A 24,687-nucleotide genomic window follows, 5' to 3' on the forward strand; every position below is an offset into this window, starting at 1 on the left:
CCTTTTTTCCAGGTTTTTAGGGGTAGATTTATGAAAGGGCCCTGAGCCCTGTGGACCAACAGATTATGAGGTCTTGCTAGTAGAGGCTGCCACATTACAAAAATGCTGGTAGGGAAATACTTCCATCTCTATGGCTACCTCTTCCTAATCTAATCCATCTCATTCTATCGCAAGTAAAAAATTAAAGCTCTCCTTCAAAGCTCTTGTTTTCCTTTCTGTAACAACGCATCTAGAGAGGTAGTCTACAGGAACTAAATGCTAGACTTCTGGACCTAACACCATGTGCAAATCCATTGGTTTAGACACAGCAGCAAGCTCAAAACTGTAGGCCCAGGCTCTACCAGAGAACAAAGCAAAGCCACTCTTAGCATAGCTTTTTACAAAAAAAACTCCCCTAGAATTAAAAATATTTAGTGTGCATAGGACATTTAAGTGTGTTTGTATTTCTAGCAACAGAAACCTTTAGGTTAACAGTCAAAGTACATTAGGTTAATAGTTTTTAATTTCCAATTTAACTTTTGGTTTGGTCATAGATTATCAATCATCGGTTTTGCTTTAGATGATTGAGGCCTTTCCTGTCCGGATTTTACGGTCTGCAAAATGCCTTGCAACCTTTGCATTTATGCAAAATATGGTACAGGTAGATTTTAAATTGTTGACCTAATCTTAAACCAGAACTTTTATGAGAGAGAAATCTCTGTCCCATTATGGTTAAGAAACTGAATTAGGGGAATGGGTGGAAGAATAAGTATCCAAGTCTCATGAAGAAAGGAAGCAATACTTTTTAACTCCCATTCTTACCCTGACTATAGAGGTGCTATGAAACATTCCTTATACCTTTCAATGACTTTGTCTTTAGCAAACTTTAAACTTAATCAAGCAAATCTGTAGGAAAATACTTACTGAAAAATCAGATAGATGAGACTGAAGGTAAACAAAACTCCAGCCAACCTGAAATGATTTTAAGAGGCCCTTTTGAGTAAACTGGACCAGACAAGGGGTTTCTAAAAGTGACATTCGGGAAGAGAGCTCTAATCTTTAAAAGAATATTATTAATCTGCGAGGGAGCTACTTAATTCCAGTTGCCTGTGGAATGTGACTTTGATGGAATGTGTCAAATTGAACTCTTCTATGTTTCCTCTAGCCCCTCTACAGCTTTTATGGGAACGCTGTTGTAAAACTGGATGCCCTCCTAGTAGACTGTGTGTTCTCTCCATACTACAGCTTATGGACCCTTCAGATAGACAGACTGCTATAATTTAGTTCTCATGTAACCAAATTTTCTTTTTAAAGGTCCTACAATGAAATTAAAACGAGATGCTGTGCTTGAAAAGTACAAAGAAGAAATAAGTGCATTTTACAAAGGATAACATCATCTTACCTTTAAGGAAACTTCACTTTTCGAAAAGACCTACATGACATTTAGTTTTGCACCTTGTATAACTGCCTTTCCAAGACAGCAAGCTTATAGATTTTTTAGAATTCTGCTTGTTACTGGTAATTCCTTCTTTCTTCATAGTTAGTCACAATCCACTATTCTTCATACCATTTTAATTTGGTCTTAAATGAGTAAACTTAATTACATGCTAATTTGTTACAGAATATGAAAATAACTGCTTATTATCTGGATACGGTTCATTTATGTCAGCTGGATAGAAGCATAAGGAAGAGTAAATTAGTATTTTTTAAGATTCTGCAACAGGTTAATTGATTATAGTTCAAAAGTCGTTTAGTAAACATGGCTGGTCACATGGTACTCTTTTGTGAAACTGCTACATGACTTTAGTTCAATATACATTAAACCCTAAAGAATTAACAGTTCAGTGGTTTTGTCCTGTTTTTAAGGAAGGGCATGTTTGTACCAAAAGAAATGCTACAAATCATGCAATGCTTGTGACAAGTCTTATGTTACAAACCTGAGGTGCAAGACTTTCTCTAATTTCCACATAAGTGTAGCATTATGTTATGTGATGGTTGCAGTTTGTAAGCAAAAAGGTGGCTGAAGAGTCTGATTTTGATATCTGGTTGTTAGTTGAAGATGGGAACAAATGAAGCAAGCACATGTTTGCCCCTTATACATTACAAGTAAGTATTTTGAAGCAACGTGTTCAACATTCACAGACTGCATCCTGTATGTGCAAGTCGTGGTACAAGTATCAGTCATCTATTCAAACCATTACACAAATCAACAGCCCAGGCTTATAAAAACCCAACAAAAGTTCTGACCTTGGGAAGTCTTTATTTTTTCTATTTTGTGCGTTGTAATAATGCAGAAGTTGCTTAGCTCATATTGTCAAATGAAACAAAGAGACAGCAGCAAACAAAATATGCACATTCAAAAATCAAGCTAACGCTCTGTTCCAGACTTCCACCATGTCTCTACATCCAGGAGAAGGACGTGACTGTGTCACCAGAAACTGCACCCAAAAAAAAAAAAAATCCCCGTCACTGTTACAGAATGACAAAATTATGAGCAGCTGGGATGCTTATTTTGCAAGTGATACTAAATGACTTTGCATGGGTTGATTTTGGTTTCCAAAGTTTGAGACTGTGTAAAAATAAGAGCAGACAATAGGATGGGACCTATAAACAGATTAAGACTGATTACGGACAGTTCTATCACTGCTAACAGGCTTTGGATAAAATTCTAGGGTTTTCATCTGTAAAATGTATGTTTCCTTGAATATTGTACTGATAGAGCTATTCAAAGACCTTCAAATATCATATATATTTGTGTTAGGAACATGGTTGAAGTTAGAAGGAGACTTAACTTTGTGCTTCCTGGTAGGTCTAGTATGCAAATTCATGGAAACCTCGGATACCCCTGGATAGGGCATGAGAATATATTGATTTCTGGAATCTAAACAACATACCCAAAACTAGGGGTCATCTGCTAGTGTCAGGCTCTGTAGCAATCGCATATTATGTAGTCTGTTACATTCAGAATTTTGAAACAAAGATGATTAAGCTAGTACATGTGAATACACTAAACAGACAATACATAAAAACAAAGTACAATACAAAATGTTTCTGCTGCAGTCATGGAGTTTAAATATTTTGTATAAATCTGCAGAAACGTAATACTTTCCCCCTCACAGTACATAGCAAAAGTAAAAGATTTTGTGATTTTGTATCACCTACATTTCATTAGGAATATGCTGTTGTAAACTAATAAAGACAAACTTACAAGAATGTTTGGATACATACATGTATGAAAGATACTTTTGTCTTACTAACATCATTATTCTTCATCCCCATCTAGGTTATGCCTTGATTTTTTTTCACAAAAATATTATATTTTAAGTTAAACATTTCTAAAGCTTTAATATTTATTCATGCATTTGGAGAACAACTTGTATTTTTGGACTGCAATGTAGCACCTAAAAATGTTTCCTCCTCAAGATTTATAATGGAACATTCTTAGTGGTTTATTTCCTACCTGTTTTTTGCAAATAGAGTCATCTTGTGCTATTTTAAGGCTGAAAAGCCATTCTGTTTAATAGGAAAAAATAAAATAGGTTTTATATTTTTAAAGGTGCTTTTATAATCCAGTAATTCAGTTATCTTGATATTTACAACAAGCTTTTCTGGAAAGTAAAAACAATTTAGTTGAAACATAAAATGGTAACAGTTACAAATGACACACTAAAGAAATCCATTTATACAAAAAAAATTCACCAGTTAGAAACAAGTAATAAATAAAACAAAGCAGTTTGAAAAAAATCCACTGAAAGCAGGCATAAGAATAATTTGTAACCATTTGGGGTAAATTTATTAATGAAGAGGCCCCTCCATCTAAAAAGTCTGCTTTCAGGAGAGAGGCAAACCAAATGCATGTGAACAGCAGATTTAAATATTAAATTTTTGTGATGTGTCCATCAGGAGTGATTACAATTTTAGCCCATGTCTCGTACTCGGCGGCAAATCTCCTCTGTGAATTCTGAACATTTAGCATTACCTCCCAAATCTTTGGTCAGTATCTAAGGAGAGAAAAACAGTTATTAGGAAAAAAAAATTAACCTATTACAGCCTTTGAACAAAGCCTGGATTCTGTGTAGTGTATTCCAGATTCTTGCTTAGGTGTACATGGCCAAAACTGTTTCAAGCCCTCTGATCTCCTAACAGGCTACTAAAACAGCTCCAACTTTTAAAAGCCCCAATAAAAAGTTATATCTTGCTGTTGCAATCTTTGCCGACAAAATATCACATGTTCAAGCTGAGTATGAAGGTGAATAATGCTAACAAAGTTTAATTCAGTAAGGATTTTTTTTTAAAATAACTACACAGCAACAGCATGAAGATGGATGTTGAAACTGGGCACATTTGATTTTTGTTGCGGAACAAGATGGTTTAGTTTGAAAAGGAAAGATTTTAAAAGTTAAATAATAGAAAAAGCTGTTCAACAAGTGTTGCTCATATCTGCTTAAATGTTCAGCCCTGTCTCACTTGTGATGGCACAGCATGGAAACAGCATATTGGATGGGCAAAGGCATTCTGGACAGTAATTTGTGTAAGGAATACAACTGTTCTCTTGCAGTGCCTCAAAACTGTCTAAGGTGGCACAAACTGCATGTGCTGCAAGTGCAACCATTCATCCCCCGCAAATTTGCACCGTGGCACCAAAATTTGATACCAGAACTGGTATCCAAAAAAAACCAAACCCAATAACGTGGGATGAAGCATGCTCCATGAGCGTGCACCAGAGTAACTGAAGGCTGGGTCCTCCAGAGACATGCTTTGGCTTCTGGTTATAGCATCTTCACTGCTTTAGGTGTCCCCCAGCTCCTTCAGCCTGTCAGGAGTTGGGAGGAACAGGGAAACAATAGTTTCCCCAAAGTGGAGCATTTGGGGGGGCAGTTGGGGTCTTCAGGGTTTTGTGGGATCAGGGGGCAGGGGAGTTCACAGGGTCTGCAGAAGAGGGTTTGGGGGGCTCTCTCCCCCACCCTCTGGGACCATGGGCAATTTTTAGCCCCCCTGACCCACCCACAAACAACACCCCCCCCCAGCAAACCTACCCCCCAACCCAACTTACTTCCTCAGCTGCTGGCATTGGCAAACACTGATAAAACTGGCATCAATAGCGGCTGGCAGGATTTGGTGGGCTGGGGGGTGTGGAGCAGGGGGCTAGCTGGTCTGGGCAGGGGTTGTGTGCACTAAAAATATCCCTGTGCCAAGGAGGGGGTAGGAAAAGCAAAGCCCTGGGGCTGGTGCCAGCAGTTGGTGTTTCTAGCTTTGAACCTGCGCTGTGCAGAAGTTTGGGACAGTTAGATGAGTCTAGAAATGGCCAACCCAATCTAAGTTAGACTACCTCAGAGGTAGGGTTAGCTTAGGTGAGGTCTGTATAGTTTGCACTTAGATGGACCTAACTAGGGATCCCAGTGTAAGGTCTGTACTTGGCCAAACTAAGTTAGATCACGTGGCCATTTTGAATGCAATCTAACCTCCCCCTATGTCTGTATGCAGCCCTAAATGCTCTAAAGTGCTTCCCAGACTTTGCTATTTGGCTTTGGTAGTCTGTATTAATTATTGAGGATATAGGAAGAGTAATTTTAAGTCATTACATTTTTCTGCAAATCCTTGCAATACCTTTCCATCTTTAATCGTATCAAAACATGCAGCCTCAATTTTAGCGGCATATTCCTGCAGTCCCATATGACGCAGCATCATTACTGCACTCAGAAGAAGGGCAGTTGGATTTGCCAAGTCTTTTCCTGCAATATCTGGTGCAGTTCCATGAACCTAAAAATCAAAGTGAAATTATCTTCATCATAACAAACATCAGCAACATTTATTATTTGTTTTGTCATCTGAAGTATTTTAACAATTGAAAAATTAATCTGATTTTGAATAGTTTAGAAGTCATTTGAATTTAGTTCTTTTCAATAAAGTATTTCAATAAATCAGTCAACTAAGTCACAGTATTTTAAGGGCACAGGGAAGTTTTCAAAGGCATAAAGAAAAGGGAGCTAATCTGGTGCCAAACTCCAAATATAAGTCAGTGGTTATGGGATGCCTAACTCCACTTTCAAAGTCTTATTCATAGATTCATAGATGTTAGGGTCAGAAGGGACCTCGATAGATCATCGAGTCCGACCCCCTGCATAAGCAGGAAAGAGTGCTGGGTCTAGATGACCCCAGCTAGATACTCGTCTAACCTCCTCTTGAAGACTCCCAGGGTAGGGGAGAGCACCACCTCCCTTGGGAGCCCGTTCCAGACCTTGGCCACTCGAACTGTGAAGAAGTTCTTCCTAATGTCCAGTCTAAATCTGCTCTCTGCTAGCTTGTGGCCATTGTTTCTTGTAACCCCCGGGGGCGCCTTGGTGAATAAATCCTCACCAATTCCCTTCTGTGCCCCCGTGATGAACTTATAGGCAGCCACAAGGTCGCCTCTCAACCTTCTCTTGCGGAGGCTGAAAAGGTCCAGTTTCTCTAGTCTCTCCTCGTAGGGCTTGGTCTGCAAGCCCTTGACCATACGAGTTGCCCTTCTCTGTACCCTCTCCAGGTTATCCGCATCCTTCTTGAAGTGTGGCGCCCAGAATTGCACACAGTACTCCAACTGCGGTCTGACCAGCGCCCGATAGAGGAGAAGTATTACCTCCTTGGTTCTGTTTGTCATGCATCTGCTGATGCACGATAAAGTGCAGTTAGCTTTGCTGATGACTTCGTCACACTGACGACTCATGTTCATCTTGGAGTCCACTAGGACTCTGAGATCCCTTTCCGCTTCCATGCTGCCAAGCAAGTCATTTCCTAGGCAGTAGGTATGCTGGACATTTTTCCTCCCTAGGTACAGCACTTTGCATTTCTCCTTGTTGAACTGCATCCTGTTGTTTTCTGCCCACTTGTGCAACCTATCCAGGTCTGCCTGCAGCTGTTCCCTGCCCTCCGGCGTGTCCACTTCTCCCCATAGCTTTGTGTCATCTGCAAACTTGGACAGAGTACACTTCACTCCCTCGTCCAAGTCGCTGATGAAGACATTAAAGAGTATCGGTCCAAGGACTGAACCCTGCGGTACCCCACTGCCCACACCCTTCCAGGTTGAGACCGACCCATCTACCACGACTCTTTGGGTGCGACCCTCTAGCCAATTCGCCACCCACCAGACTGTGCAGTCATCCACATCACAGCCTCTTAGCTTGTTCACCAGTATGGGGTGGGATACCGTATCGAAGGCCTTCCTGAAGTCTAAGTATACAACATCTACCCCTCCTCCTGTGTCCAGGCGTTTCGTAACCTGGTCATAGAAAGAAACTAGGTTGGTCAGGCACGATCTGCCCGCCACAAACCCGTGCTGGTTTCCCCTCAGCATAATTTGCCCTGCCGGGCTCTCACAAATGTGAGCCTTGATGATTTTTTCAAAGACTTTACCAAGGATGGAGGTGAGACTGACTGGCCTATAGTTGCCCAGGTCCTCCTTCCTCCCCTTTTTGAAAATGGGGACCATGTTAGTCCTTTTCCAGTCTTCTGGGACTTGGCCCGTGCGCCACGAGCATTCGAATATTCCCACCAGTGGCTCTGCAATGATGTCGGCCAGTGCCTTCAGCACCCTCAGATGGAGCCCATCCGGGCCTGCCGATTTAAAGGCATCCAGTTCTTCCAAATGACTCTGCACCACCTCAGGATCTATGTATGGAAGTCTGGCGCCTTGCTGCTGCCTCTCTACAACCCCAGTGAGAGACTTGTCGTGTCCCTCTCTTAGGAACACTGAGGCAAAGAACTCATTGAGGAGTTCAGCCTTGTCCCCCCTATCTGTCACCAATTGTTTCTGCCCATTTAGCAGTGGTCCTATTCCTCCCTGGGCCTTCCTTTTACTCCCAATATATCTAAAAAACAATTTCTTGTTGTCTTTTACTTGGGTTGCCATCCTCAGCTCCATGGTAGCTTTGGCCCGCCTAACTGCCTCCCTACAAGCACGAGCAGAGGAGGTATATTCATCTTTAGTGATCTCACCCTGTTTCCACTTTTTATGTGCTCCCCTTTTGGCCCTTAGGCTGCCCTGGATTTATCTGGTCAGCCATGGAAGCCTCCTGGCCCCTTTCCCTCTTTTGCCTCGCTCGGGGATCGTCTTGCTTTGTGCCCGAAGGATCGTTTCCTTTAGGCACAGCCACCCTTCTTGGGCTCCCATCCCATCAAAACTCCTATTCTGCAGTGCTTCCTTGACTAATCGCCTGAGTGCATTGAGATCAGCTTTCCTAAAGTCTAGCACTTTCACCCTACTAGTTACCTTACCCACTCGCCGTCTTATTTTGAATTCTGTTATAAGGTGATCACTGTCTCCCAGATGGCTACCGATCTGGAGGTCCCCTATCATGTCATCTCCCGTTGCCAATACCAGATCCAGTATGGCATTCCCCCTAGTGGGACCATGCACCTCCTGTGTCAGGTGGAGGTCCTGTACACAGGTTAGAAACCTGCGTGAGCGATGGGACCTTGCTGTCTGCGTCTCCCAGCAGATGTCTGGGTAGTTTAGGTCCCCCATGACTACCGCCTCTTTAGCTTTTATGGTCTCCGAGAGTTGCCTCAGGAGCCCCGCATCTATTTCTTCCCCTTGGTGTGGGGGTCTGTAGCAGACCCCTACCACCAAATCCCTTTCTCCTTGCCCCCCATGTAGCCTAACCCACAATCCTTCTACTTCCTCAACCTCGGATTCTGTCTTGATGAGGGTTGATGTATATTGCTCACTGACATAAAGTGCAACCCCCCCCCCCCCCCCCTTTCTTCTCAAGTTTCAGAGGACACCTATATCATAAAGAGCCTCCATCTGTCACCCCCCTCCCCACACACTTCCCTGGTTCCCCTTGCCCCCAGGTGCCTCGTGCAGCCCTGCTGGGCCGGGAAGACCCCACCCGGAGACCCACTGCAGGCTCAACAAGAATTATGCCCAACAAGAATTAAGATCGGTTCCAAAATGAAAATTTAAGATGCCAGTAAAAATACACACATTTGAAATCCTTACATTACGATGAATACAATTTCTTTGATTCATAGATTTCATAGACATTAGGGCTGGAAGGGACCTCGGAAGATCATCGAGTCCAGCCCCCCGCCCAAAGGGCAGGAAGTCAGCTGGAGTCATAGGATCCCAGCAAGATAAGCATCCAGTTTCATCTTGAAGGTGTTCAACGAAGGTGCTTGAACAACCTCCGGTGGCAGGCTGTTCCAGACCTTGGGGGCTCGGACAGTAAAGAAATTCTTCCTTATGTCCAGCCTGAAACGATCTTGTAGTAGTTTGTGACCATTCGACCTCGTCATCCCTTGGGGCGCTCTGGTGAACAAACATTCCCCTAGATACTGGTGGTCACCCCTGATAAACTTGTAGGTGGCCATCAGATCACCCCTGAGCCTGCGCTTTTCCAGGCTAAAGAGCCCCAGGGCTCTCAGCCTGTCATCGTAGGGTCTGCTTCCCTGACCTCTGATCATGCGCGTGGCTCTTCTCTGGACTCTCTCAAGCTTCTCCACATCCTTTTTGAATTGTGGAGCCCAAAACTGGACGCAGTACTCCAGCTGCGGCCTCACTAAGGCCCAGTACAGGTGGAGAATGACGTCCTGGGATTTGCTTGAGAAGCATCTATGGATGCAAGCCAGCGTTTTGGTCGCTTTACTAGCCGCAGCATCGCATTGCAGGCTCATGTTCATCTTGTGGTCAATGATGACCCTCAAGTCTCTTTCTTCTATAGTGCTAACCAACATAGCACTGCCGAGCCTATAAGGATGCTGCGGGTTTTTTTTCCCCAAGGTGGAGAACCTTGCATTTATCGGCGTTGAACACCATCAGATTCTCATCCGCCCACTTGCTGAGCCTGTCCAGGTCAGCCTGGATCATCCGCCTGTCTTCTGGTGTGGATGCTTTGCCCCAAAGTTTGGTGTCATCGGCGAACTTGGCCAGTCCGCTTCTGACTCCAGTGTCCACATCATTAATGAAGATGTTGAACAGTATGGGTCCAAGGACAGAGCCCTGGGGGACCCCACTGGTCACAGGACACCACGATGAGTGACTTCCATCAATTACTACCCTCTGGGTCCGACCCCGGAGCCAATTTTCCAGCCAGTGGATCTTGGGGGACCCAAGGCGACAACTGGCCAGTTTCTCCAAGAGACGATCATGAGACACCAGATCGAAGGCTTTTTTGAAGTCAAGATATATGACATCAATCTCATCTCCCTTGTCCAGGTGATAGGTCACCTGGTCGTAGAAGGAAATGAGATTGGTCAAGCAAGACCTACCCGCAACAAACCCGTGCTGGCTATCCCTTAAGATGTTGGCGTCGGCCAGTCCATTAAGGATTATTTACTTAGATTAGTTTACATGTCATAATTTTAAGCATACCACAGAATATTGCAATAAAGCTTTGTTAGGAACATGTTTGAATAACAGCTACCAGATATAACGTAACATAGATTTAAGTTTCTGAGACAGAGCAAAGTTAGTTACAAAATTTTATCCCACAGGAAAGATCTTACCGACTCAAAGATTGCAACTCCGTTTGCACCAATGTTCCCACTTGGTGTTACTCCAAGACCCCCAATCAATCCGGCACATAAGTCACTGGAAGAAAAATTATTTTGTATAAACTAAAGGTACAACCTGTTGTCGACAAAGCATACAGAGAATACTATAATCACTTGTTTTATGTTAGTGATAACAAAGAAGGTTTAAATCACCTGCCACACAGCAAACTGTTAACACTGTGGGGAAAAGGGCATACATTATTTACACTATGGCTGCACACTTGAAGATGAGTAGAGCTACTAGAGCAGCAACGACAATTTAATGAGGAAAATGACAGGGAAACTTCAAATTTCAGGATAGAGCTTACCAAAAATGACAGAGCAAATAAAAGGATGACAACAGCAGTGTTGAATGTGAGGTACAAAATGCTACATGCTTTCATAAAATAGAAGAAATTTTGAACAGGTAAGGACAATAAATATGGTATCCTAAGCCCTTGATACTCTTATAGTTCTCTGGTTTTGAGATCTGTTATGCAATTATTTGGAAGTCTTTAAAATTGTAATCCACCATTTTCTCTCTGGAAATCTCAGAAATCTATGATAAATATGAGATACCCATAAAGAGACCAGAACTTTACTCTCAAAATAAAGCTCAATTCTTGAACTTTTTCACTTTTTTGTAACAAAACTTGACAGGAACACTTCTTAAAGTGATGCAAAACTGTTTTTATTTCTTTCATTCTTAAAATGCCTATAAGTTCAAATGAAAATTAAAATGAAAGCTACACAAAAGTCTGACCCTCAGCAAGGTTTCCTCCAAGATCAATATAAATGAGGACAAATTCACTAATTGTTATCATGTTTCCCACTTCCAATATAACATATCATTAGATGAGCCCCTTAAAATGTTGGCGTTCAAAACCCACTTATACTCTAATGCCTATAACAAACTAGCCAACCAATAACTGCAAGGTAGGAGGTAAGATGGGAATAGCCTATACAGTATTTTTTAAGTTTAAAATAAAGATTTTAAACAGAAAAAATAGCACTTAGGGTGAGGGAATTCTCCCTGTACCTTTTCAGAATGTAGAACATCTTGGACACTAGCTAAGGGACTTAAAAAATTCATAGGGGCAAAAAAACTGTGTTTAGGGTGACAGGATTACTTATCTTTATGAAGATAAACTTCCTCCAACCCAAGTAAAAATTCAGAGTTTCATAAGGAATTGTAAGAAGGTAAGTACTAATAGGATGTCAGCTAAAAGGCAGAACAGCTATCAGGCACCATTTTCAATAATAACTATATGGAATACAGATAGTTATTAAAGGAAATAAAATTAGTTTGAGTTCTATTTTGTTACTTCCAAAATATTCCTTATATATAAAAAGACACATTCACTCTATTTAACATGTTTAATGATTGCAACAGAGTTTTAACTCTTCATGCTGCATTTTGTATATGACAGTAGTGTATTTTGTAATAAGCCCATCTATTTTCCAAAGTTTTTGCAATGGAAGCACACACACTGAGAAACTGTGAAGTCTGTGACTGGTGAGAGTTTTCCCTACTTCATGGTTTTGGGGTGACTCATAAAATTATTCATTTGTACCAATTTCACATACAGAAAAGTAGGAAAAAAAATTACTGTCACAGTGACTCCCACAATGATTGTAATTTTTGGATAATAAAAGAGAAGCAAGACAAATTATATACATAAACACACATTAAGGATTCCAGATCACGGACACTGATTTTGACTGAAATTATTCTTTGTTGAAGTACTTATAGCAAACTGGTCTCACCATTGACTTTGCATGTCAAATTAATCTGTTGATGGAGGAGTGCCCGAAGTGCCCTTGTTTTTCAAACATGAAGCTGTACCCAAGGAAAAAAGACATCCAAAGGTATCTCAGCAAGTCTTTGTACAGCTGTTTGTTTTGCACACCACTCTGTTTATACGTATTATTTACAAAATTCAGACTGTATGGACATACACAATCCCTTTGGGTGCCATAAAACAGCCTCATCTTACTGCTTCCTTACACCCTAATTAGTTTCTTCCTAAATTGAGGTTTTTTTCTATCATGCTACTTTCAGATTCTTGATATATTTTAACCCTCCAGGTGGTGAAGACAGACATTCATCTGCCTAACAGTTAGTCAGAAAAGTAATCTGAGAAGTAATGGTATTGTAATATGATAAAATCCAGCTCACTTACCTAAGGATGTCACCATATAGATTTGGCATAACAAGCACATCAAAGTGTGATGGATCCTGTACCATCTAGGAGGAAATATGATTTTGTTAAGATCATGTACTGTAACTAAAAAATAAATATCAGATTACAATGGATAAATACTCACATTAAGACACACAGTATCAAGGTACATTTCATTAAATTTAATATCTTTACAGTTTTCTGCAGCCTCCCTGCATTTTCTCAGAAAAAGTCCATCAGACATTCTCCTGCAATTAGACAAGTAGAAGACCGTTAAAAAGTATGGATGGCCTAGTCCATTTTTTAAAAACAGTTACATAAAGATAACTATATGGGCACCTGTTGAAATAGGAATCTGGTCCTAAATGCACAACTTAATGGCTGGTCTAAAAATTACTGTTAACATTTCTAATCTTGCTACATTATTATTTTACACAAAAAATAAAGAACAGTGTCTCTTCATCCTGATCTGACAGTTTAGGAAAAAAAAAAAATCAGTAAATTTACTTTACTTCTCAGAAAATAACACAATAAGAAAAAGATTGCCAAAATTCTCAAGTGTGACCTTCAAATGGCAACTCAAAATTTAATACCACCTGGTCAAGAACAAATACAGAAGGATGACAAAGTAAACCAGAAACTGGAAATGGAAAAAACCACCAAGTAGTACAGAATTATTCCCTGGACTGAGTTTTACAGGCTTTCCGTTTTAAACGTCTCAAATATCAGGGTTTCAAACACCTTCCTTTGGAGAATATTCCCTCATCTAACTGCTTGGATTTAAATAAGGTCACTTTTTGGATAAAGTTATATTATGCAATTTTTTTTACTTTGAACACATTAAAATTAATCTCTGTTTTGCACAATCCATTTAAGAAAATAAAAGATAAATACTTGTTTAGTGAAAACTTTTTGGCTAGGCAGAAGACAGATAAAGAAATTTCATGTAATTACATTGGTGTTGGGCTAAGTTTGGAATCTTACTGTAGATACTAAAATCTGCATGAAAGTTCCTAAGTGCAAGCTTCTTGTTTTAGTATTTTTATTCTGATATTCTAAACGTTATGTTTAGTTTTGTTATTTCGTTAGGCCAACATACATAATGTTTGCTTTATGCACAGCAGTAACATGGCTTCTCTGATTGTTTCTGGCATATTCAAAAGCAAATTCAGCAATACGTTTGCTTGCTTCTTCTGTGATGAGTTTGATACTCTGTACAACACCTTCAACAATCTGAAAAATAGATAACAGTCAAATCACAAGCAAAACTTAAGTGATTTATAAAAAAGTTGATAAGAGTGCAGATTTGGAATCCTTAATATCAGGAAGCACTACTTCACTGTCAGGGTGGCTAGGATCTGGAACCAACTTCCAAGAGAAGTGGTGCTGGTTCCTACCCTGGGGGTCTTTAAAAGGAGGCTAGATGAACACCTTGCTGGAGTCGTTTGACCCTAGTACTCTTTCCTGCCATGACAGGGAGTCCCTAGATGATCTGCTCAGGTCCCTTCCGACCTTACCAACTATGACACTATCACAAAATTCCAAGAGGCTAATATCTGCAGAATGCTATACACCAGGCAGTTCATGTTAAATGAAATTATGTATCACATGTCATTTTTAAAAATAGTACCCAATTCTAACAGACCAGGTTATGATTCACAGAAGAATAAACATAGAAACCCTTCTAAAAACAGAGCTACTTCCCAACAACATACCACATGTTCAATTCCGCTGTATTCGCCTTCTGTGTTCTCTCGAATTGTGACTATATTTACATCTGCGTAAGGGGTTTTGTACCCTTCAATTGAGACACAAGGACGAACATTTGCATATAGGTCAAAGGTTTTACGTAGCAACAAATTCATTGAAGGGTGTCCAGCAGCTATTGGAGTTTTTAAAGGTCCTGTGACACACAATAGGAATGAGCAAAATAGAAAGAATTAATCCACAAATATATCCAAACAGCCAAAGTTATTTTTGGCATTGTCATATAGGAGATCCAAATTCCCTTATTAAGCTCCTGTGCTCAACTGGGCTGAAAAGCTAACAGAAATCTCTGAACCATTAAGGATATTACCCAGTGAGGTTACTCTGTTGTTTAAAAGCCAAAATTGTGAACCTCTCTCATACTGAGTAGCACCTAAAACCAGAAGCACTCTATAAGCTATCCTAACAAGCTTAAGGTGCTACTCATTTAGAATTAGTATTATACAAATAGCATGGGAAATTATCTGTGATTTTACATGAGGGGGGTCCAAAAATGTATTGAATGTCAGGGTATTGTTCTATTAATAACACTCCTAAGTGAACCCATGAAAAGTACCATGTTAAAGACTGACAGCACATGGAATTTATCTTAATTTCAGCATCCAAAATTATAACCTGTCCTGCTATATTCATTCCTTGCAATACAAATTTAGTTTTATCATTTAGTATAGCCATAAACCTACATAGGGAAGTTTACAGGGTGTCCAACTCTGGTTAGTGATATTCAAATACTCAAATGAGAAGTCACACTAAAAATTTACATGAACTACTTCAAAAGTCTCAAGAGACTACTGTAGCTTCTTCTGTGTCCTAGAGTTCACCATTCCATCATACCACAAATGGAGTAATTGGATTTTTACATCCCATGCACAGTACAAGCAACAACATTAATATCTTACTATTAACCAACAAAGTACCTTTCAGACCCATCTTGTTTTTATCCATGGATTCTCTGGCATCTGGAGGAATCATCCACTTTCCTCCTGGTCCTTGGATTGCTGTAACATTTCTCTCTTCCCATTGAATAGGAGCCTAAAACATATTTGTTCTACATTAAACTTCTGTACTAAGAATTTTGTTTCCAATTTTCGCTCCACAGAAGTGCAGAAGGGATTGCTTCCAAAGCACACTATGCATGGGAAATATCAGCCCCAAAAAGTGAAAAATGTATAAAAAGAAAAAAAAAGTACAGTATACACATGTGAAACAGTTTTAAGTAATGTCCCAATATAACCTTAAATTCTGAAGACACTACAAGATGTTCACTGGAATACTTATCTATATTATTTGCACTCCTTGTACATATTATTTACTTTCAGCTCAAGTTTGTTTCTATCAAGGAGGTCTACATCGTGTGATATTTCCAGGAAATACAAGACATGTTAAAAATGGATTAATTTAGAATAAATCATCAAAAACTCCTGACAGAGGAACAGACAGGCCTGCATTCTGTGTATACATGGAAATCTGTGAGTCAGCTCCAACTATCAGTGCAATCTGATGTGCATTCACCCAGGGAATCTCCTACTTAAACGTAAGGCTACCACCACCTGCTCATTTCATGAGGATGAAGCTTCAGGAGAAGCACGCAACTCAGCTTTCACAGACTAACAAAACTAACATGCAGGGAATACTCTAGTTTCAGCCCTGTTCATTTTTCTTACTTTGCCCCCAGTGGTTGAGCTACCTGTAAGGTATTTAATGTGGGAATATATCCATATGAAGATTAGGTCTTTCAAAGCTTCACTCTTCCCTCTCCTATATTTATTGCGTGATTAACCAGTTAACTGTGAAATATATGTAAAATGTAGCACGGGCCTAACTGAAAGTAAAAAAACTCTTATCTTCTTTGTACTATCAGTGGGAAAACAAAAGCTTCTCCCTACTCCCCCCCAAAAAGGTTTGTTCTGATCTCGCACCCTTACAACTTGTGCCAAATTTTGACTACGCTCTCATTATATGTTCAGAAATGTTAGTTTGGTATGTTACAAAGGTGAATAGGTTTGATGTAATCCTCAATACATTTCACTTATATTGGAGAAAAAAACATTATTTTAATATGTTTATTTGTATCCACAAATCAAACTGGACAGTACACATCTCTTGGTTATTAGATATTTATTCAACCACTACAATTATTTCCAATGAAACAGTCTGGTTATTTAATAAAATATCCAATTAAATTAAATTAAATACAAAATATTCTTCTGACAGAGTTGTAGGTCCTCATTTCACATTGCAATCCCAATTTCTTGTATGTGTTATACCAGAAGCTTCAAGGTTTTGTTGCTAAAAAGAACTAGCCTGGAAATCTGGGAATTAAGAGCAACATTTCAAATGGAACTCCCACTATCTTAATTTGAACAGGAGTTACAAATACATCTTTCACACAGTTTTGAAAGCTGAAGGAAGAGTGATTATTTAGCATACATCAGCAGGTTTTAATGCTCTTAAAGTTATAAGAAACATGACAAGGCAAAGGAGTTGCTTACTTTAGCAGCATCAAATATCTTCATCACAGCAGCAGAAATCTCTGGTCCTATGCCATCTCCTGGGATTAAAGTTACTGTCCGTACCTAGACAAAAACATCAGTAGTACAATGAATGAACTGCATATTCAGCCTAGAGAAAACTGCAATGCATCTTACCAAAAAAACACAGTACTTGCTACAACAGAGAAGATAGTCAACCATAAGAGTCGCTTTAAAAAATGATAGCTTCATGCTAGAGGAGTGTGAGCAGCGGGTCTGTCAAGGCCACAGACAGATGTACTATTTGAAGCACTCCAAGAAATGGCAGAAGCACTTCTTCAAACATATGCGCTCTCCAGTAGAATGTAAGAGGGAACTACTTGGTCGTCAGCATCCCATGGTACTGTATTATTCCCCCTGTGCTCGGCTGTCCCTGGGAAGCTCTGGAAACTGGAGGCCTGCAGGGATTCCTGCTCTCTAGTCACTGCACGCTTTCGCAAGAGGCTGTATATCTACACCATGGTGAAGCATACTGTATTGGAGTGGGATTTGGAGTGCTTCAAATGCATATCTGCCCATACTCTGTGGTATTCCACAAGAACTACCCTACAATCTGCCTGCTGCAATTTGTCTGAAACACACAGCAGGCTTCCTGCTCCTCTCCACAATACTGTTGCCATTTATTTTTCCCTCTAGCTTTACTCAACATTATCTAGTTACACCTCTTGTCCCCAGAACTTCCCCACATGCTAATCCACTGCTGGACAAACTTTTGATGTTTATTTCCCAACTATGTTTATTTTTAACTTTATGAAGTCAAATATATTTACTTTAAAAACCTGCAGAAACATTTATTTACAGACCTTCTCTTTCCTAGAATCTCTGACCTATTAGCAGCAAAGGTATTTTCCCCTCATCAGTTCACTCAGCCTTTTGCTCCTGTTATTATCCCTCAGGCAAAGAATGTGGACTGTGCAGTTTAGACTCATCAGGTAACCAGGGAAGCAAACCTTGTTGAAAATTATAATCATCACCATTTTAATTCTAGGTGTATTTACTATTAAGTTTACTGAAGGCAGCCCTAGGAACACCACTGCTTGAAAATACCCTAATTATACTAAATTGTAAAACATAAAAGGTTACAATTGCTTACACTCAGCATTTGTGTTATCAGAAATTCTTTTGAATAAAATAGAGTCAAGGGGTTAAATTATACATAACAACATGAAGATGTAGAAAAAGGATGGTAGAACTGGTTCTTTACAGGACTGTTAAATACAAAATTTGTTTGAATACTTTCAAGATAAAGTGCCAGAGGACATGGTTAATTTGTTTGCTAAGCGGCTATAATTATCTATTTTCTTTCACCCTCTACTAATAAAACTGGCACAGCAATAAATGAGTAGGGAATAGTCAAGAAGAATACAAAAGCTGGCTTTCAATGTGATATGTCAATTTGGTATTTAATTTGAGGTGCAATACCCAGTGACTTCCAATAACATAAGCCAAAAACTTGCTCTCTCTCCCTGCCCCCCCCTAACTTTTCTAACTGAGAGCACAACACTATAGCATTACAATTAAAAGCTAGAGTTCATCATGAAATTCAGAGTATGCATAAAAATAGGGGGCTTTGCAATGATTAATGCATTGGTCTGAACAGTTTTTAAGACCCACTTTATATGAGGCATTGAGAACCTGTTTGTAGGCATTTTATACTACCACCCACGAAGAAGGTAAGAAATTCAAATGAGATCACTTCACCTAAGTTTGCGAAAAAAATTGTTACATAGTGCAGCACTAAAGAGGGGCTTGAAAAAGGCAGACCTCTATAAGCTGGATATTCTAAAAGCAGCGGCTTTTAAAATAAATCAGTTGCTAAAAGGAAAGTTTGCAAAATAAAAAATGAACATAATGAGAAGCTTCTCAACCTTCTTTTGATTTATGAATTTCTCATGTCAAAGGGCTGATTTCTAAGCTATGATTGTCAGTTATATCCAAATTAGGTGCAAGTTTTCCATGCAGTTTCTGTAATTGTTTTTGTCAAGAGATGCTTAAAACATGAACTTGTCAGAAGAAATCTCTTTTGAATGTGTAACTGCCAAAAGATATAGGTGTAAAAAACAATCAACAGAAATCTACCACAGTATTTACAACATATGGTCATTGTATTCAGTTTATCCTTAATTTGTGGAAAGGAAATACAGCAATCTTGTCAGTTATTGTGCACCTTTCTTAAGAAACTTCTCAAGAGGTTAAAAAATGGTACTATTATACTCACAGCACTACCAAAACCTCTGGTCACCTGTTTTTGGTTTTTGAAAGCACCTAGCAACCAAGAAACCTGCAGAAAAGTAAACAAAAGAAATATTTAACATGCTGTAAAACACTGACAGTAACATGACAGTAACAGAAGATAGTACTTCCACCACTGTCACAAGCACCATAAACTGGATGTAGAAGTTAAATGTTTCAAAAAATGAGAGAAAACCTTGACTTTTCCATTAAATATTTGTAAATAATAAATTGAGATGAAAATATTTGTTTTATATTAAGGAAAAATGTGTTGGGGCAAAGAATCCATGAAGATCATCCAGATAATAGATAATAGAATATACCTAGGGGCTCATCTACACAGGAAAGATAGTGAACAGCATGCTAGGACACTGGCTACCCAAAAGAGCAAAATTGGAGTCAATGCGTAGTGTACATGAACTGCAAGGTACTTTTCTTTCGAAGTCAAATAAGCTACATGCCCAAAGGCTTCTTGAGTAGTCACTATGAACACTCATAGGAAGAGTTAATGTATAGTAGAGCTGGTGTGCTATAAATTCACATCTGATCTGGCTGCACGCTAACTTCTCTGTGTACTATACTAAGTACTATACTCCCAACATGACAATGCAGTAACTTTAGTTACACAGATTATGATTAATTAAACTATGTCACCTCAAGTAGGGAGCTGATACAAGTTACACTGCAACTGAAGAAAGCAGACTTTATGGCAAGCAGAACAAGTCATGGAGCTTGTAAAGACCTACATAATTTCATAAGTAGCAACCTTGAAGGCTCACTTTTATTCCCTAGATAGAATTTTTTTAAGTGTAGTCCACATTAGCCTAAATGTGTTTTCATTGAAGTATATGGGAACTTTCCACTGATTTCTACAAAAGAAATCCAAGATGAACACTTAAGAAAATCTTGCCCCTAGTCCTTTTCAGTATTTCCATGCTTTGTTTTTTAAGTTCGTACATGGTGCATGCCTGTTTGTTTAAAATATATTAAACAAAAACAGTTTACAAGAAATCAGCAAATACTGATGAAGTCTGCAGAAACTCAGGTGCCTTTTTCTCAGGTCTCTGAGCTTGTCTAAAAGGTCTCCCACTTACAGAGCTGGCTGGTTCAATAAAAGATATCACAAAAAATGTTTGCCTATCAGAAACTCAGAAACAGAGCTGGCCTAGGGAATGAACAGAACAAATTTTCAGGTTATCCTTGTGTCTGTGATGAAAGCATTCTGTTATCAATAAAAAAAGGCTTCTAATTTTTAAAGTAGAATAAAGGTAAAATGGGCAGGAATGGAGACAGACACATGGCAGTGGTTTTGCTGGGGCTAATGACACTTCTAAAAATATTTAAGGCAGTATTACAGGTTAATGCTTTTGCAAACTGCTGTTGTGCATTTCAGGAAACAAATGAAGCTGTAAACATTTACATACCAACACTAAAGATACTTACATGGGATAAAAGTCACAATCAAAAGCAATCTGGCCTATAATTAGGGTTTTCCAACATCAAGATGTGAAACAATAGGAGCAACCTTCAACCTAAGGTCATTTCAATCTATGATCTTATAAGTTACATAGCATCAGGAGCCATACCCCAACTCTTGTAACCATAGAGGACTGGTATCAAACGATCTTGCCATACTCTCAGTGATTTCTTAATTTTTACTTGCCCTGTCAAACTGCTATCATGGCACATACACTATGTAATAACTTTGACCAGATTTTCCTATATATGAATATGGCATAATTCAAGTAGAGAAATATTAATTACAATTCTGTTTTATATGTGGTGACACTTCTAATGTCAGAGTCGATGCAATGGCACACACATAGAATTTGATTATAACCCACTCCACCATATATAGTAAGAAGTAGTAGAAGGGCAGACTAATGCATCAGCTGATACTGACGCAAGTACTACTTGGAAGGACTGCAAAAAACACAATACCTTTCAGCTGGATGGGAATGTATATGACTACCTTAATCTCCTGCCATAGGTTTCTGACACCTATGCTGAGCTGGCATTAAGAATACAGCTTCAAGGCAAGGAAGACAGACTGTAGGCTGAAGGAAAGATGATTGGAAATGCTGTTGCTCTTGTTGATGATAATACTGTAAATGAATGCTATGGGGAAAAGAAGTACAGCTAGAGTCCATTCTGACCTCTAACAGAACATGAAGTATACAGATCACAGTAGTGGGTGAATAAAGAGTATCTCAACACATTTATACACTGGAGAGAGAGAAGCTGGCACAATACACAGAGAAGGGGAACTTTTAGTTAGAAAAGCACATAGGGCCCTTGAGGCCTACCTCCCATGTATGGTATCAAAGGCTCAGGTTTCAAATTCTACAGTAACCACAAAGACGTAATGAATACAAAAAGCAAAGTGGCATACTGGAAGTTATGGGCTTGATGAAGGAAAGGTGTAGTGAAATTCTATAACCTGAGTTATTCAGGTCAGAGTGGATGATCAAAACCGGTGCTTTCTGACGTTAAAATTATTCACTAGACAATTAAAATTAATTCAGAGATGCGGTTTTGCTCCAAGCTCATAGAACACAATAGAAGACTGGAAAAGAGACTGAATGCATCAATGTCTGGGCTATGCTAGGCCTGTTGTGCCCCAGCTCAAGTCTGGGATCGTGCCCGGTATGCAAAGGCCAATAAAGATACGAGGGGTGAAAGTACAAAGAAGTTTTATATATAATTGGGGGACTATTGTAAAAGATAAAAGTAGAAACATGTTCTCCTTACGGGTTCAGGCAACAGCTAATGCTTCCGAATGTTTCCTAATGGTTAATTGTACTGGTAATTGCCTTAAATTGAACCAAGGTAAAAATATCCTCTGTAATGAGACCAGTCAAATATCCTATGCATACGCACATACCGTCCTTCCTCGAGGATGGTTTCTAGCCTGCGGGAGAATAATATATTCATACCTCCCAGCGAACACTACTGGAGGACCATGCACCATTGCCCGGGTAACTGCAGCTCTTCCAAGGAAATCTGACCTAATGCACACTGAACAAACCCCTCTCGGTGGGAGGTATAAGTGGGCATACACTACTCTCACCGCCGATTGTGATGAGAATGATTCCCCTGGACTATTATCTAAGGCTGAATACGTAGCATTAGCTGTATCTATGGTGGTGGTTCCGGGCCTCGCTGTAAGTAATAGCAGAAATCTTAATGCAGTTGCCTGTGTTCTAGCAGAAGGACTAAACGCTACATCCTGAGCTCTTTCAGCCCCGAATGCTGAGCAAAAACAATTAAGGGACGCTGTCTTGGAGAACAGAGCCGCTATTGATTATCTCTTATTACGACACAATCTTGGGTGTGAAGTTTTAAAAGGAATGTGTTGGTTCAACCTCACTGATAATTCTGTGCTAATTGAAGACAAAATTGGTGCCTTACAACAATTGGCACAGACGTTAAAAGAATCATCTGGCTTAGACTTTTCCTGGTTAAATTCCTGGCTTCCCAATTTTAGATGGTTGAGACAGTTAGTTAGTTAGTATAGTTGTCTTGTTCTGTATTATAGGAATTATGGTTTGTTGCTGTATCCAATGCTTACCTTTTTTTATATCTATCTTCAGGCCTAAGGTAAATCAAATGATTTTACAAACAAAGAAAGCTGATGATACTAGATTTGTGTTAAGCCAAATTGAATGGAGCAATTATAATAATAATAATAATTAAAAATGCTCCAAAGGGGGGAAATGTAAGGAGTGACCTAGAAACCTCTACTCGAAGACGAGGCAGAAGAGAATGCTATGTGAAGAATGCCCATCTGCAATGATAAGGAGGAGACAGTCCTAGATAAAGGGGGCTTGAAAACAAAAGAAGAAACAGAGTACTGGGTTAAAGGGCTCATTAAAATACTAAAAATCACACCCCTAGGTGGGGAAAAAGTATGCTAATGAAACATATATGTATGTAAATGAGATACATGGCTAAAACACAGGTAGGGAGACATGCTCAGTAAAGAACTTCTTGTGTCACTCACTTACAACCAATCAGCAAACAAGCACGCTTGTGAAGGCTTGAAAACTCCTGTATAAAAGATGCTTAGATATAGTGATCGGGGTGCTTGTTACATGAATTATTCTGCTCGCACCTTTTATTGCTAGCAATAAACCTTCCTTGTACTTTCACCCCTGGTATCTTTATTGGCCTTTGCATAACGGGCACGATTCCAGACTTGAGCTGGGGCACAACAGGCCAAGCAGAAGTCAGTAAACGTTTGTTTTGCAGGAATCTTGATACATGATCTTTCTGAACAGCAAGTGGATGCTCCTGCATACAGACACGGCAGCATTCAAACAGACCCAGCAGGTCTAGAGGGATCCTGTTAATGGGTGACCGTGGCTGTAAAAATACCTCCAGAATAAGTACCAGTCTTGAAAACCAAGTGTCCGGGGTCCCAAGGCTGAAGAAAGAAAAAGAGGCAAGTATCTACATATGTGTGTTTTTCCCCACTCTTGCTCCCTCCTCCAGAAGTGATATGAGTTCTTTGCAACAGCGGCCACCTTGCCCAAAGTCTGTTTTTAAACACACAAAGGCTATTAAACAAGAGCCCCAGGGAGCAATTTCCCAGCAGACGGAGACAAGGTGACAAGTGACTGTACCCATGGCCACTGAGCTGCTGAGCCTGAGGGACAGAGGCTCCACGTGGTGACCTCTGCGTCTACTACTGAAGTGTAAGGCCCGGCAGAGCAGGGGCTGCTTGAGGAGCCAGCTTTCCAGAGGGCACTGAGATGCGGTGCCCACAAGACACAATGGGGACAGCTCGAGCGACAGGCAGCATCTTTGGGCGCTTCAGTGCCCGGCTCCAGGGGCCCCGCAGGCCTCAGTCTCCGTTGACAGGAGCCGGGCCGCAGAGCCCCCACCGGGCGGGGCCCAGCTCGAGGGGACCCCGCCCCTCCCCTCCCGGCCGAAGCCTCGTGCGAGCCCGAAGTCCCAGCCCGCCGCAACCGGCCGGGCAGCAAGAGGGGGTCGGCCCCTGGCAGGCCCCGCACCGCGAGTCAAGGGCGGCCGCGGAGCAGGAGGACGCGCAGGGCCGCATCGCGGCTCCCGGCCCGCAACGACCGCGGGGCACGGGGGAGCCAAGGGCACGCGCGCGGACGGCGCGGGGTGGGGCGGCCCCAGGAAGGGCCCAGCGTGCCGTGACCTTTCCCCGCGCCGCCCTGTCCCCCAAGGTCACGGTGCCACGGCCCAGGGCCGGGGCTAGGAGCGCTCACCGCCGGCGTCCACGCGCGGGCCGCCATGACACTTCCCGCCGCCGCCGCCGCGCTGACGGAGCGGCCGCCCGCGCCGCAGCAGAGAACGGGACCGGCGCTCGACCCTGGCTCCGCCCACGGCCGCCGAGCCCCGCCCACCGCGAGGCCCTACAGCAAGGGGCGAAGCTTCCCTCTGCGCCTGCGCCCGGTTCCGCTGTGGCGCGTCTGTGAGGGGCGGGCTGTCCGCGTGGGGCGGGGCCCGGGGAGCGG

At 40.9% G+C, this 24,687-nt stretch overlaps 2 protein-coding genes across 2 annotated transcripts in view; one reads left to right on the forward strand and one right to left on the reverse strand.

Annotated features, from left to right (window-relative positions):
- Window positions 1-2,452, forward strand: part of ACSBG1 (acyl-CoA synthetase bubblegum family member 1) — an 84,607-nt gene extending 82,155 nt beyond the window's left edge. The window contains exon 14 of the mRNA XM_014605949.3: window positions 1,294-2,452. Coding sequence (XP_014461435.1) covers window positions 1,294-1,370 — 77 coding nt within the window. The 3' untranslated portion in view covers window positions 1,371-2,452. The remainder of the gene's footprint in view (window positions 1-1,293) is intronic.
- Window positions 2,220-24,558, reverse strand: IDH3A (isocitrate dehydrogenase (NAD(+)) 3 catalytic subunit alpha). The gene is made up of 11 exons (XM_006267596.4): window positions 24,439-24,558; window positions 19,188-19,250; window positions 16,931-17,014; window positions 15,356-15,470; window positions 14,387-14,574; window positions 13,771-13,904; window positions 12,817-12,919; window positions 12,672-12,736; window positions 10,462-10,546; window positions 5,587-5,739; window positions 2,220-3,980 (listed from the first exon to the last, which is right to left on the reverse strand). Exons 1-11 carry the CDS (start codon window positions 24,463-24,465, stop codon window positions 3,897-3,899), a joined length of 1,101 nt encoding a protein of 366 aa, XP_006267658.1. The 5' UTR covers window positions 24,466-24,558; the 3' UTR covers window positions 2,220-3,896.
- Window positions 24,559-24,687: the final 129 nt, after the last annotated feature.

Source organism: Alligator mississippiensis, chromosome 11 (assembly GCF_030867095.1).
Source record: "Alligator mississippiensis isolate rAllMis1 chromosome 11, rAllMis1, whole genome shotgun sequence".
NCBI classification, from domain to species: domain Eukaryota; kingdom Metazoa; phylum Chordata; order Crocodylia; family Alligatoridae; genus Alligator; species Alligator mississippiensis.